General features: G+C 43.6%; 1 protein-coding gene across 4 annotated transcripts in view; it reads left to right on the top strand.

Annotated features, from left to right (window-relative positions):
- Window positions 1–16,333, top strand: part of BICC1 (BicC family RNA binding protein 1) — a 332,599-nt gene that overhangs the window by 193,531 nt on the left and 122,735 nt on the right. For all 4 annotated transcript variants that reach the window (XR_012754223.1, XM_075348710.1, XM_075348708.1 and 1 more), the window contains exon 3: window positions 1,121–1,190. Coding sequence is in view for 3 of the 4 variants with exons in the window: in XM_075348710.1 (XP_075204825.1) it covers window positions 1,121–1,190 (70 nt within the window). In the remaining variant the exon portion in view is untranslated. The remainder of the gene's footprint in view (window positions 1–1,120; window positions 1,191–16,333) is intronic.

Below are 16,333 nucleotides of genomic sequence, written 5' to 3'. Positions count from 1 at the left end.
TGGGAATACAAGAAGGAGTAGAACGAGCCATTAAGTTGTGGAGGAACTCACTCTTGTAAGGTGTCACAAGAGCGAGTCTTGGCGGGATGTGGTTGTTTAAACCCCCTCTTTGTTGGTTGGAGAATTATGTTTTTAATGGGGTCCCTGGGCCAGAGCTCAGCGGACAGTGGAATATGGGTCCCTGGGGAGGAGCTCAGTGGACAGTGGAATAGATGGGTCCCTGGGGAGGAGCTCAGCGGACACAAGGAAAATGATCAAGGGGTATACCCAGATTCCCCCTTGAGCTAGGTGTACACGGCGGAGGGGGATATGGGGCTGGGATTTATAACAACCACATCTCTGGGCCGATAATCTTGTTTTTTCTTGTTGATGTTTTTCTTATAAAAAATAAAGGGCTGCTGTGGCCAAAATTTTAATCCATGTCACGCAGTGTGTGGTGTCTTATTTATTAGGTTACCAGGAGCGCAATTCACTAGTCCATCAGTCATGTTGTTTAGCTTAAAACGTGTCTGCTCACTTCTCTAACTCTGGGCAGGTGAGACGTGTGTACCTCCTCTCACTGGCACACTGTTTTTAGCTGACTTATTTTAGGATCTCTCTCTCTATATCTATAACTATGTATCTATATCTATATATCTATCTCTATCTGGTATCTTTAAAATCTTACGGCAATAAACCAAATTCTTAGCAGTGTGTGATGACGTACGGCTTTTAATTGCAGTTCTACCACTTGGATACAGATAGTGTTATTTTGGGACCTTGATTATGGTGAGAATTCCCATTAAGATCATGGGAATTTGAGCGAGTGCTGTGAGGAGGGAACGTTACAGTTGTGTATATATATATATATATACAGCCAATGACCATCTCAGAAATGGCTCCTAAAGGCTCATCCTTCTCTTTCAATGTGGATTCATAATTGAAATTTAGTGCGCCTCTGTCTCGGTGAATATGTAGAAATAAAGGTCACTGTCTGATCAAGGCTGTTTGTCTAATCAGATGTTCCATTAAATCTGTATTTTGACCAGACTGTGAACTCGAGATGCAGTGGTGAGAATCTTTCTTGAAACCAAAGGGGAACTATTAAATTACTTATGATGCATTCACTTTTTTTCTGCAGATTATGGAAGAAACAAATACACAGATCGCTTGGCCGTCTAAACTAAAGATTGGAGCAAAGTCAAAGAAAGGTAAGGTTTATTTTTAAAGTGTGTGTGTGTGTGTGTGTGTGTGTGTGTGTGTGTGTGTGTGTGTGTTTTAACATTTCAGGAAAGAAATGGAGCCACCATGAACTAATTTCATTTTTGCACTTGGAAAAGATGATCTTTTACATGCTTGAAAATTCTTGAGCGCATTAACTTTTTTCCCTTTTTGTCCTTTTATTGAACATTGTTTTTTAATTTATTTATTTTTTTTAAGAATTAATCTAAAATCTTTAGACTCAACGAGGCAAGAGAAGCTTTACAGCTTTGGACTGGATTAGAGTATTGTTTTTAATACTGTGTTTTTTTGAGTCGCAGCCTTAATGGGTTTGGAAACAAAGCTATGTGCACACATTTGCACATATGCTGATTTTGGTGGTAGATATTCTGCATGTTGTGGCAGGAAAAACCCTGTGGCAAAAAAATGCATGTGTTTTTGCCTTTGTCACTATTTTTTTTCTTCAGTGTTTTTGTTTATTTTTGAAAATCTGCAAGAAAAAAAGCATGGCAAAAACGCAACATTTGTGCACTAGTGTAATGACAAAATTTTTTTTTTTTTTTTTTTATGAAACCATGTGCAATCGAGGAACTTTTATGGGTAATTTAAGAATAAGTATTGTTTTTTTTTTTTGTTTTTTTAAAAAAAGTTCCTCCTTTCATTCAAATGAAATAAGGAAAAAATTATTTTTCCCCCCCAAAAAAGGACATGCAATTTTGCATTATTGAAACGATAATAGTAATAACTAAGCAACTTTTATTTGTTTTTTAACAAATACGGTATAAAACAATTATAAGTACAATATGTGAAAAAGAAGTGTTTAAAAATTATTTTTTCCTATGAATTTTAGATTCAAAAATTTTTTTTTTTCGATTTTTGCATGTAGTTCATCAGTTTTACAGCACGTTCAGCATTTTGGTTAGATCTGGGAATGTCAATCAATGACTCCTCGACCAACCAGTGCGCCTTCAAACACTTAATTGCGTTCTTGCACTTTGTCTTGGTGAGTGAGGTTAACAGTTCATTGAAGGACGCTTTGTCACTTTGTCACGCAGTCACTTTAGAATACTGCTAGTGGCTCCTCACTCATATAACTCTACCCCTATAGGGCTGTAGGACACTATTGCTGACATGCGTAACCGCAAGGGTGATAAAGCTTCCCAGGCATCCTCTATGGACCTGTACTATGCCTGTACCACCTGTGGATGCTCGTTTTCTAACAAAGCTATCCACTATGCCGGGGCAGCGATGCCCCTTCTACAGTGTCACATCAGACCCCGTTGCCGGACCAGGATGCCGTGCAGTCTCTGGATTCTGCTCCGGCCACCGGCCAGGCAGCACCCCCGTCTGATGACGTAATGCCTGCATGAGCTCTTCTAATGTCTAAAAGGTTAGATGACCTTGCCGCTCAGATATCCCAGCTGTCCTCAGTCTCCCACAGCCTTCCCCTGGCCCAGCTCCCTCAGAGGAGCCCGCCTGCTTCGTCTGGTCCCTCTTCTCCAGAATGTAAAAAGGCTGTTTCCAAAAGGCGCCATTGCTACCTCTACGCCTCTTCAGACTCAGATGATGGTCAGTCTGACCCGGGCTCTGTGACTTTTAGTAGTCACGATTCCCAAGACTCTGACTCTGATTCAGATGTCCTTTCTGAGTCTAGGCATATAGAAGACGCACTAATTTTGGCTGTCAATCACTCTGTCGATCTCTGATCAGCCTCCTGACCCGACTTCTCAGTCGGCAATCAAGCGGGCCAAGAAGCCTCCTAAATCCTTTGCTCAGGATCCGGTTTTTCGCCAAATTATATCTAAACGGTGGGATCACCCTGATAGAAGGTTTAATAAAAAACCCTTCTCTTCATTCGCTTATCCCTTTCCCTCTGAAATGGTTAAGCCCTGGTCAGTACCCCCCGTTGTGGATCCGCCAGTATCCAGACTGGCTAAACACACGGTCATGTCTCTTTCAGACAACGCGTCTCAAGGACTCGTCCGACCGCACAGTTGATGCTGCGGTGAAATCTATTTTCCAGGCTTCGGGCTCCTCTCTTCGCCCCCTGCCTGTTTGCCTTAACATGGGTCGCGAGAGCTATGGGGGTGTGGAGCAAGAACATACGCAGGATGCTTCACTCTTGTAATGTTCCCCCGGCGGCTTTTGAGATCCTTGATTTCTTCTCTCTAGCCTCTATTTTCTTCACGGCTCCCTAGATGCAGCTAGTTTGTCAGCCCGATCGGCGGTCAATGCTGTCTTTGCCCGCAGAGTCCTTTGGCTAAAAATATGGAATGCGGACAGTGCCTCCAAGAAATCCCTGTCCACACTCCCCTTCCATGGCCTGTCACTGTTTGGAGAATCCCTGGACAAACTCATATCTAAGACGACGGGTGGTAAAAGTACCATTCTACCTCAAAAGCAGCCTGTATCCAGGAATTTTAAAAAAATCTCCTTGGCGCAGGCAGTCCTTTCGGCCTGCCCCCCAAAAACCATCGGCCCAAGGATTGTCCCAACGCTCAGATCGAGGATCCGGTCCCTCAAGGGGCTCTTCTTGGCGTTCCCACTCCAAGCAACCTAAACCCAAAGGACCTCGTTCTGTACAGGCCCCCTCAGCATGACGTCAGGTATCCCTCAGATCCGACTCCTGTGGGAGGGCAGCTTCTGCTTTTTCGGAATATCTGGCTAGACCACACTCGCGATGCTTTGGTTCGAGAAATCGTCACCTCAGGTTACAAGATCGATTTCCATTCCCTGCCGGCCACCAGGTTTCTGCGTTCTCGTCTCCCAAAGTCCAAGACTCAAAACAAAGCCTTAATTCAGGCCATAGCTTCTTTACAAAAGGCAAACGTTATCATTCCAGTGCCCCTGGAACAGCGCGGCAAAGGTTTCTATTCAAACCTTTTTGTCGTTCCCAAAAAAGATGGTTCTGTCCGCCCTATCTTGGACCTCAAATGGCTAAACAAATTCGTACGGATTCGAACTTTCCGAATGGAATCTCTGAGAGCAGTACTAGCCGCCATGGAACCTGGAGAATTCCTAGCGTCCATAGACGTTGAAGATGCTTATTTATACATTCCCATATGTGTCTCTCATCAACGGTTCCTTCGCTTTGCCGTAGGACACCGTCATTTCCAATTCAGGGCCCTCCCCTTTGGGCTGGCCACTGCGCCTCGGGTCTTCACAAAGGTCATGGCAGCCGTCATGTCCATTTTACACCCCAGAGGCATCCTGGTCGTTCCCTATTTGGATGACCTTCTTGTCAAAGGGAGCTCTCTTCAAGTTTGCTCAGAAAGCGTGCAGATTTGCCTAGACACGCTGTCAAGGCTAGGGTGGCTTATCAACTTCAACAAGTCATCCCTCATTCCTCATCAGCGCATCACCTTTTTAGGTATGCTGAAAGACACACGGCTCAGTCCCGGGTTTTTCGTCCAGAGAACGAGGTCTTCCCTGATCCAGGCCGCCCAATCCCCCCGCTCTCGCCGTCACACATCCCTTTGGAATGGAATGAGAGAGTTAGGCAAGATGGTGACGGTCATAGAAGCCGTGTCCTTTGCCCAATTCCATCTGCGCCCTCTACAACTGGATCTTCTATCCTCCTGGGACAAGAATCCAGCTTCCCTAGACCAGTCAGTCCACCTATCTGTCTGCGCTCAGCTCCCTCGTCTGGCGGACCCAAGCCTCATCCCTATCTCAAGGGAAGTCCTTCCGCCCGGTCTACTGGCAAGTAGTCACGACGGATGCCAGCCTGATAAGCTGGGGGGCGGTGTTTCTCCTCCACACTGTTCACGGACGCTGGTCTCCTTCCGAGCGCTCCCTGCACATTAATGTTCTGGAGATCAGAGACATATTTTTGGCCCTTCAGAATTTTTAACCCTTACTATTGGGCCTCCCTGTTCGGATCCAGTCAGACAATGCCACGGCCGTGGCTTACATCAACCGTCGGGGAGGAACTCGCAGCAAGTCAGCGATGAAGGAAGTATCCAGGATTCTTCTTTGGGCAGAGAAGCACATCCCCATTATTTCAGCTGTCCATATCCCAGGAGTAGACAACTGGGCCGCAGACTTTCTCAGCAGGCAAGATCTAGCGGCAGGGGAATGGTCCCTCCACGACGAAGTGTTCCATCAGATCACTCTTCGTTGGGGACTCCCGGATGTGGACCTCATGGCATCTCGAATGAATGCCAAAATATGTCCCTTCATTTCCCGGTCGAGACACCCGCTAGCGATCGACTCCGACGCCCTAGTCTTTTCGTGCGCGCAGTGCCGCCTACCCTACATCTTCCCTCCGTTTCCTCTCATTCCGAGAGTAATCAAGAAAATCAAAGCGGAGGGAATCCCGGTGATCCTCGTGGCCCCGGACTGGCCTAGGAGAGCCTGGTACCTAGAGCTTCTCCAACTGCTCGGCGACACTCCCTGGCGTCTTCCCGACCGCCCGGATCTTCTGTCACAAGGTCCAATATTCCACCAGAATACAGCACAGCTGCATTTGACGGCGTGGCGCTTGAATCCTTGATTCTAGCAAAATCAGGTCTTTCTTCTAAGGTAGTTCATACCATGCTTAATGCTTGGAAGCCCTCCTCCGCCAATATCTACCACAGGACCTGGAAGACCTATCTTTCCTGGTGTGACCGTCATAATCGGTCGCCCCTTACATTTTCAATCCCTAATGTTCTTGCCTTTCTGCAAGACGGTCTGGATTCGGGACTAGCTCTCAGTACCCTTTAAAGGACAAGTTTCTGCCTTGTCAGTATTTTTCCAGAAGTGGCTGGCTTCTCGCCCTCAGGTCTGTACCTTTCTTCAAGGGGTGGCGCATTTGGTCCCTCCTTATCGCCACCCCTTAGATCCCTGGGATCTGAATCTGGTTGTCGGAGCTATTCAGCTTCCTCCCTTCAAACCTCTGAGAGAAATCTCTCAACGACTGTCCTGGAAGGTTGCCTTTTTAGTCGCCATTACCTCTATCAGGCGAGTGTCCGAACTAGCGGCTCTTTCCTGTAGCTCACCTTACCTGATTTTCCATCATGATAAGGTGGTCCTTTTGGCCTTCCCCCGCTTTTCTCCCGAAGGTCGTATCTTCTTTCCACTTATACGAGGACATTGTGTTGCCGTCATTCTGCCCGCTCCCGGTCCACTCTTTTGAAAAAGCCCTTCACACTCTAGATCTTGTCAGGACTCTGCGGATCTACATCTCCAGAACAGCGCAGTTGTGCAAGTCCGATGCCCTCTTCGTCCTCTCAGAAGGACACAAAAAGGGCAATCCGGCTTCTAAATCAAATTTTTCTCGATGGATTAGGACTGCCATCTGTGAGGCTTACAAAACCCGAGGTGCGGGCCCACTCTACACGAGCAGTGGGGGCTTCCTGGGCTATCCGCCATCAGGCTTCGGTGACCCAACTTTGCAAGGCCGCTACCTGGTCCAGTGTGCACACGTTTACAAAATTCTACAGAGTTCATACGCATGCCTCCGCGGATGCTGCTCTTGGAAGACAAGTCCTTCAGGCGGCAGTGGCCCATTTATAAGTGGCCACTGCTCGTTTTTTTTTTTAAGTGTTTTGATATATGTTCACTGCAGTTGCAATCGTTAGTCAGCTCTTAGTCTGATGTTATACACTGTTAATAGTTCAGTTCCCACCCAGGGACTGCTTTGGGACGTCCCACTGTCTGTGTCCCCCAATGAAAAGGTGAGAAAGGAAATGACATTTTTGTGTACTCACCGTAAAATGTCTTCCTTGGAGCCTTTCATTGGGGGACACAGCTCCCACCCTTGTGGTTTTGGTTGTCCTTCTCCTACTGCTTTTACACCAAACTGAGCTAGTTTCCTGCCTAGCTAGGGTATATGCTGTGGGGGAGGCGCTAACACTTTTGCAAATCTAGTGTCACGCCTCCCTGGAGACATCATAATACCCACTGTCTGTGTCCCCCAATGAAAGGCTCCAAGGAAGACATTTTACGGTGAGTACACACAAATTTCCTTTTTGAAAGAAAACGTTAAATATACATTTTTATTGGGTAACAATTAAAAATGTCATTTTTTCACTAATTATTCTTATTCTAGATTTTCTAAATTATTCCTGAATATTCTAAATCATTCCAGAATCTTCAAAAAATTAAAACACGAAAAATCGTTTTTTTTTTAAATTTTGAAATGAAAGAGGGGGAACTTTTTTGAATATTTTACAAATTTGATGATACTAATGTCATTTGAATGCAATTGTTCCTCGAATGTAAGGGGTTTCATTTTCGTTTTGCAAAATTTTTAAAATAGTCTTCACACTAGTGCGCACAGCCTTATTTCTGTAGTGCCAACGTATTAGTATTCCGCAACACAATTCAAAGGTGACTTGTACAGACAATAGAGACATTACATTACATCAGAGTAAACCCATTCAACAGATACCAAGGGGAGTGAGAGCACTGCTCGCACGCTTACAATCTGAGAGAAAAAAAAGAGTAAAGTAAAATGAAATAAAGAAAATAATGCATCTAAAACTGTAGTTGGTTAAAGAGAACCTGTTGCGTGAAAAAATAATGCTATTAACCTCCACATAAGGGGTTAATCTGTAGGTTAATAGTCTTAAGAATCTGCCCAGTGCCTGCACATTGAACCCTGCTGCTGGGAGGAAAAGAACTTTGAAACCGAAACGCCACCAGGAGGATTAGCCGACGTGGATTCTGTCACTGCTCCGTGTATGGAGAGTGGCTGCCGTATCTGCGCCTCCCGCACTGACAGCCGGCTCTAATGCTGAGCAGCTGTCAGTCAGTGCGTAGAGCGCAGTTACAGCCACCGTTTTCCATACATGAACTAATTCACTGCCAACGCCGCTCTGTGTATTGCCACTTTTTTCCCTTTTTTGTGTTTTTCCTTTTTTTGTGTTTCCTTTTTTTGTTTGTTTCCTTTTTTTGTGTGTTTCCTTTTTTTGTGTGTTTCCTTTTTGTGTGTTTCCTGTGTTTTTTGTGCGGTTGCCTTTTTATGCCAATTCCAATTTTTAAATAGAAGGGTTGCCATTACTTTAACAGTTTTGTATGACTTGTGTGCCAAATCTTAATGTTACGTTACAACCTTTTATGCATTATGCCCCATGGGTCTAGTGCAATTTTTTTTTTTTTTCAGCACTCGTTTATAAGAATAGTTCTGATTCCACACAGAAGGTGATGTGTTAGGGGTTTACAGTCTCCCACCTTACCGCCAATAAAATGTACAGGCTTCAAAAGTTTCCATTATTCCCAGCAAATTTCTTTAATTTTGACTGGTTATTTAACATATAATGATTTAAGACCAGCAGTGCTTGTATTCAGATATTTTGTGGAGGTGGTAATATTTTGGCTGTTTTTATAATTTTGTTCTGGAAGTGCATGATTAAAATATTTCTTATGCTCCCAAACACAGAAAACACCAATTTAATGAGGTGATACTTTTTATTATAGCGCGTTAAATAGCGATCATTGACCAGGACAATCGGGTCGCTTTGGACGCATGAGGAAAAGAATAGTTTAAGCTCTTGTTTATATGGTTAAATTTAGTAATTGGAAAAACAATTTTAACTTTTTTTTTTTTTTTTATTCAGACATTTTTGCTGTAAAAGTTCCTTTTCAGTTACTAATCTATATTTACTTCAGTGTATACACAGGAAAGGCCCTCACATAATCGCTTTTCAGGATAGCATCACTGCTTGCCAGCTCTGCTTAAAATAACTATTTCTGCAGACACCTCGTAACTTGTGCACCGATCCTCCAGAGGCTTACATCAGTTGTGTAGTTGCATTTTGGGTTTCATTCTAACCTTAAAGGGAATTTCCACTGTTAGTTACCCCCTTTTCATATGTCCTATCTCTAAATAACAATGGATTTTCTAATATAGTTTTAATTACTTGTGTTTCTTCTATGAACACATCCGTGTAGGTCACGTAATTCTTGGTTGACATGCAGGCATCACTTCCTCTGTATTACAGGTACTACCATCACATACATTTGACATACCCACAGAATTTAACATACATGTATAGTAGTCAGATCACACTAATGCGACCCACATCTATCTTGGGGAAGGGGCCCTGTTGCACATTGCTTTTAGTATAAAGGTGGTCAGAATGCTCATACGGAGGAAAATAAATTCAGACCACCTCTAATGAAACTGGCACATGCCAGTGCCCCATGTTTTGAGACAGATGCTGGTTACATTAAGTTCCAGATCTAATAAACATTTTATGGCATTTTCGCTGGCTATGCCATAAATATATGAGACATGAATACCCCTTTAAGTCCAATCCTACCCTCATCTGGGCACAGTATTTTGATGAAATCTTCCAGGCATGTATGTCTCCCATCCTGGTGTATCTGATCCCCATCCAAATCGGTGAGAGGGGAGTGCGATTAAAAAAATCGCATTCCACTCTGACTAATATTAGCCTGTGTGTCCGCACCCATGAGCAATTATTTTCTCAGCCCTAATGGGATCGAGAAAACAAATGCAGCATGCTGCGATTGTAATGCAAGACTCTCTCTCGCACCCATTCAAGTGTATGGGGCGAGAGAAAATCGCACTGCCCTCGCGGTACACCGAGTGTAGGGCGAGAATAGCAATAGCCGGCTACTGAGGAGGGAGATAAATCCCTCCCTCTCCTCAGCGATAGTACTCCCCTCCGCAGCACCGGCCCGCCCCCCCCCCGCAGCTGAGGTCCACTTGCATGATCGGACCTCAGTTGCAGGGACACTCGCATGACATTCGGCTCTGCTGTACTGCCAGTGTAAGCAGAGCGTCATGCGAGGGGATCGCATTAGTCCCAGTGTGGCCCCGGCCTTATCTAGTGTGTGTACACAGCTCTAGGTAGTCAGACTCTGGGCTAATTCATGCGTTGAAGCTATTTTCACACTTGCAGTACAAGTCTCCATTGGGATTGCCTTCAAGATTTTTAATTTTGGTGGCAATAATAGAGCAGTAAATTTTGGGGTTCAATAAAAATCCATTTGAAAACTAGTTTTTCCAAAGCCTTCATGTCTCAGTCTTAAAATCCATGACTTTAGCATGAACAGAACAGAGCCTAGCCCAACCTAGAAATGTACGAATGTTTTTGCATGATTTGGGAGTAGTGAGGCGTCTGAGGGACCTGGGGGCGTCTGAGAATATTATGCTATTGACTGATGTACAGTATGTACGATACGGCATCGTGGAAGCTGAATGTGTCCATAGGGATAGACCAGTCGGATGGACGCAGACGAGAATTCTTTGGGGCATTATTTTCTTTCTACTAAAAGTTTCTGTAGGATATATTCTAAAACATTTTTACTTTTTAGATGGATCACCAACTAGTAAGTAAATCTGAGACAGTCAATGTGGCATGAACCTACTCGAATCTGGCATAGCAATGCTACAGTGTGCCACAAGTTGTTCACATTTCATCTCTTCTTGGAAATTTAAATTTTACTTTTGTCATCGCTATTAAAAATATGGAGAGAATGAATGATTACTCTTGACACAAGTCAGGTTCCCCACAGTGATCATCTTGGACTTTTTTTTACTGTGTATTTATGTAGGGCCTTAGTGGCACAAGCCCAATGAAGTGCAGAATTCAGCTGATCGTGAGTCTGTTAATAATTGCCATCATCTGGATATTATACATTTTGGAAGTTCCCTATATTTCCAAAAGGAATAGCTAGGTTAGTGGAAATTAGATACTGTTGTGGTTTTGGAAAGGAACCATTGTTTTAGAGACAATTTTGTTTTGTAATCCTTGTGTTTGACAGGATACCTTCCCGAAAGTGATCTGTTTTCTTTGTGTTATGAGTGCACGAGTGCTTAAATTCATATTAACAATTTTATTGTATTGAGAATTGTTTTGCTTCATAAGAGAGTAGCATGGATGTAACTATAGTAGGTGCAGGGGTCAGGAGACTACAGGGGCACAAAGGGTGCCTTTGGCTCATGTGATAGTTGGGGACCATGTTTGCAGATTTTGCATTGGGGACCACGAGTTTCAAGTTACGCCATAGAGTAGGTTGCCTAATGTAGTTGACGTGGTGTTTCACTGATTCAGGCACACATAGATTTACAAAAATCTCCTAATTTTTAGTTGGCTTGTTTTGTGCCAAAATGTTCATTCATTATGTTGCATTGTAAGTTTCCATTCCTTTCAGCCATAACCCAGTGTTAAATGAGGCACAAAAAGTATGTAAAACGCATAACAAATGTAGTGCAGCTATAGCTATCTTGGCAAATATCCAGTTATAGTCCAGTTATTACGCAGATATCCCCTCTTTCCCCGAAAATAAGACTAAGACTATCTTGGATATATTTTTTTTTTTTTTTGCCCCGAAAAAAGCGCTAGGTCTTATTTTCGTGGGAGGGCTTACTCTCTGGGAAACCTGGTTGGGGACGCTCTGCTCTCTTGTCTCTGATGCGTTCCACTGCTAGGTTCTCCACGTGTTCCACCTGCAGGTCCTAGCACTTCACTACAAAGCGTCCCAGGTCCTTATGCCACCCAGAAGCAATAGATATCGCTGGATTTTGTGTGTGTTCTGATTTTGTGTGTGTGTGTGCACATTCCACTGCAGCTCCTGGATGCATTCCGCTGCTCCCAATCAGCGTCTGGTGAGAATGATCACGGGGTCTTCTGTCTTTTCGTCTCTTTTGGGGGTGTCTATTTAATTTTTACTTTTTTTTTTTTTTTGGCTGCATGGACACTTCATTATTGACCATGGCTAGGTCTTATTTTTGGGGTAGGTCTTATATTTAATCCTTACTGAAAATTCCTGCTAGGCCTTATTTTCGGGGTAGGTCTAATTTTCGGGGAAACACTAACAGACATCAGAACATGTCAATTGGAAATAAATTGTATCAACCAAGGTTTAAGATGGAATGAGTAAACGTTATGGTCTCGCAAACGTTGAAGATTCACCAATAATAATGCAGACACCTAATGATGCAGACATAATGGAGCAGATACCGTTAGCGTGTGCTCTGTCTTGCACCATTTTCGGGCATATACGTTTTCCGCAGGCAGATATCCGAACGTAGTCTACTATGTCTGGGTGTCCGTCTGCAGAAAACGTATACACCCGAAAATGGTGCAAGACAGAGCACACGCTAACTGAGTCTGCTCCATTATAGTCAATGGTCCCGACGGAGCATGCGTCCAAAACACGTTTTGTGGGGGAGGGTGGGGGGGGGAGGTAAAAGCGCAATGTGAAAGCGACCTGAATAGCAACCCATTGTATTTTGTCCTTCAAACAAAGATTAGATTGGTTACAGTGTGGATTTTTCCAACTTCACTTCATAGAAGTCATGTTTGTCTTCCTCCGCAATTGGCAGCGTTCTGGTTTGAAATTGGCAGTTCTGTTGCTGAAAAGAAATACAGCTATTTTTGGTTACCGCTCCAGAAATGCTTGCCACGTTTCTGAGCAATTTATTTTCTAACCCCCAAAAGGTATTGTAGTGGAATGCTCATTTTCTTGTCTATTTGTGATGAATGATGAATGTTATCCCACCTTGCTTCTGGAGCTGTCTTCCGAAATGCCAGTCTGATGAACGGCGAAATAACATTTCCGCATTGGAGTAGAAGGCTAATCTCAATCATTTATTTTTTTTATAGCTCTTGTTTTTTTTTTGTTTTTTTTTCTGTTTTTCATTAGACTTCTATGTTTCGATTGTCATTTTTTTGTATGCAAACCAAATGTGTCTAAAAATTGTGAGCTAATTCATTTAATATTATATTATATAAAGCAGACTGGATTTGCCTATGTAGAACTCAATCTATACTTTGTTGTTTCATCCAGGAGTTTTCAAATGGATTTTATTGATTTTGAAATGTTAGGTAGGGTATGATTTAGGGATATATGGGGATACAGAAGGTAAAAATAGGGGTGGTGATTACATGGGGGAACGGAAGAGGGAGGGGTAAATAAATAAAGCAATTTACATGGAAAGGTGAGAGCTTTTTCCTTTTTGCTAAGGAGTTTGTTGCATGTAAAATGTAAGGTACAATATAAAAGGTTTCCTTTCGCCCACCCTTTTCCCTCTTTCTTAGGGTTTTGGGGTTTTTTTTCCCCACAGTTAATTTTAATCAATAGATCTAGGAAGAATAATAAGTTCCACAACTCAATGTGATTAAAAAAATATATAATTAAAATGTATTTATGCTGAAAGATTGTATAATATAATATAATATTTAATAGCTGGTTCTGACCGTACAGGAACATGGTCTGATCAAACCACATCTCCTGGGCCGGGAAGGAAGTAAGAGTATACAGCCGTTACAGCACAGGATCACAAATAATTCATTCTTTGAGATAAAACATTTTTTAACAAGCAGGGAAATATTTTACCTCACAAAAAGAATCCACTGTAATGCATGTAAACTTTTGCATCCTCCCCTGCCTGGGCTGTGGTATGATTGTTGCGGGCGGGATCCGGGGCAGCTTGGATCCGGGGCCGTGGCGGTGGCTCGAAGGGAAGCCGGACCCGGGCCTGAGCACCCGTCCGTCGCCCGCAAGTGAAAAGGGGGGTTATTTACAGGGGAGAGTTTTGTCAGTGACGCCACCTGTGGGTTGCGGTGATTGTTGGTGACACCGCCACTGCCTTAGTGGTATGGGGTGCCCGGGGCTGATGGAGCGGGGCAGTAGGATGGTATCCCCTCCACGGGTAGGGGAGGTGTTGTCCCGGGGCCCAGGTGTCAGTGATGTAGAGTGATCGGTCACAGTCTGCAAGGATAGACTGGATGGTTCCGGTGTAATCACTGTTTGGAAAAAATTCACACAATCCAGATAGTAAACTAACTGCCGGTAACCTGTAGCCTCCGGAGGGGTGTGCTCGGGTCCCAAACACTGGTGGACAGAACAGAGGCACTATATGTTGCTGTCTAGTGTGTTGACTAGTCCGCATGAAACTGGGAACTTTACTACCAGTCACTTTTCTGTGGGAGCTGTGGCCCGCGAGATCTGACCCTTGGGATTTTAGCAGGCACTTGCAGACCCCCTATCCCCCCATGTTGGGCTTCCGTCTCACTCTATCTGGGCTGCTAGTGGGACAAAACGTGGCATTTTGTCCCCTCCTGGTTAATTGGAAAGGCGCTTGTAGCTGTCCTAGCCCTAGGGTCCAGGTACCCCGACTGTGCACGGCCTCCAGACCGGATTCCTGCGGTCTCCACCGGCGGACTACAACCCTGCCCTGGTCCACTTAAGGTCTCCCGCAACCGGATCTCCATCGCCTGTGGCCCTACTGTGCCGTCTGCCACCTAGTCAGCTTAGGTAGTCCGGGATCTACAACCCCTGACTACCACTTCACTCCTCTCACTTCCACTGTTCAAACTTAACTGACTTGTTCCCTCCCCTTGACACCTCAGAACCCCTAGGTGGGCATCACCATCTGCCTGGCCCCTCCCACTGGTGTGTCCCTATTGTCCTGGGGGGGGTAACTAGGCTTTTGTGGCTGGTATATGTACCTGTGTGGGGTTGTGTTGGAAGGCTGAGGAAGGAAGGAATCCTGCATCTGGAAGATGGATGCAGTTTCCTGTGACAACCTGATTTTGTCATGGCGTCACATGATCAGACCATGTCCCTGTACGGTCAGACACAGCCATTACACAGTACATAGCAGGGACACATATATAAGATTATCTTGGCACAGGAAAAAAAAAAATTTAATTTTTTTTTTTTTTTTTAACCCATCCAATTGTGGAACTTATTATTAATCCAAGAATCTTTTGATTTAAAATTCACTTTTTGTTCTTGGGAAAACTCACACTAGCTGATCTCAATCTTGGTGTATATGGCAAAAATGTTACTATATAAAAACACACAATGGTTGGTGGAACATTCATTTGCGTCTGTAGAATTGTGTTCCCGGCAAATTAATGTAGTTTTAACTGTACAATATTTTATCACCCAAATGGCAAACTCTCCTTGATGGTCTAGGGAATGACTTATGGTCCAGATCTACCCTATGGAGATCTATTGACTTCCAGGATGTGTGACCGCTTGCTGTCTGTCATAATGAGTCTTTTAATAATTAAACCTTACAGCATAGATAAAATATTCCAGAAATGCTGGCTGTCTTAAAGCTGCCCTAATACCTCTTTTTATTAACTCTTCCATATCGGGCTCCATAAGGGGGTCTTCTAGGCTTGCTGTAGCTAGACATAAAGCATTTAAAGGGACTCTATCAGCACAGGCTGACTGCTCACACAAAGTACAGGCGCTCGTGTATCATGGCGGAGCCAGTCATTTAAATCCACCTTCCCACCTGCTTGTTTTCAATCGCTCTGATTTTCTCTGGCTCTATGGAGCCAGAGCTGGCAAATTAAAGAAGACGAGGGGAGGGGAGAAGATTAAGAGAAAACAAGCAGGTGGGAAGGTGGATTTTAATTATTAGTCCTGCCATGATACACGTGCCTGTGCTTGGTGTGAACAGTCATTCTATGCTGACAGTCTTTTTAAGGTTGACATATCCATGAATATACCTCTGCAATTTAACCTTTATTGTAGTTTGCTACTCAATGCTTAGTCTTTCAAATGTATGTTTAGACAAGTTATCACATTTTTAGGAACATATTCAAAAAGCGAAAAAGGAGAACCTAATAAGATAATATCATTATGGTAGAGCAAACCCCAATATTTAGTTAGTAGTTACTGGTAGTTAGAGGCAGCAGAAAGAAAAAGATAAAAACCAGGTCTGGACAAGACCATCGCAAAAAAGCATTGAAGCTGAACCAATGGCCAAATCCAGGAAAGCCATTTGGCATAAATGGGGAAAAGAACGCTCTAATAGTCTAAGGTTAAATCAGAGTGGGCATCCATAACAGTAAAGATCCAAACACTAAGTGAAAGTCCAAAATATTGCAGCAGCATTTTTGATACGCCACTAAATCCATATTAGACAGCCCCTTTAACACTAAAACTGAGGTAGTCATTTTGACTACTTTGCACCATGTATTTCTATATAGGTGTCACGAGTCCAGTAGTTCTAGTGTTAATTGATGCTTAACCCGAAATGGGTACTCTCCTCATGGACATGAATGGTATTTCCAACCCTAATACAACACACCCATTTCAAGAAAAAGCCCAGATTTTACTTTTTGGTTTTTATAACTCGCTTAGAGATTTGTCCATTTTTATAAAGATGAGATCCATCACTTTAAAAAATTTGACACAACCTGTGGACATA

Source organism: Anomaloglossus baeobatrachus, chromosome 5 (genome assembly GCF_048569485.1).
Source record: "Anomaloglossus baeobatrachus isolate aAnoBae1 chromosome 5, aAnoBae1.hap1, whole genome shotgun sequence".
NCBI lineage: Eukaryota > Metazoa > Chordata > Amphibia > Anura > Aromobatidae > Anomaloglossus > Anomaloglossus baeobatrachus.
This window is presented reverse-complemented; position numbering and strand designations above follow the sequence as displayed.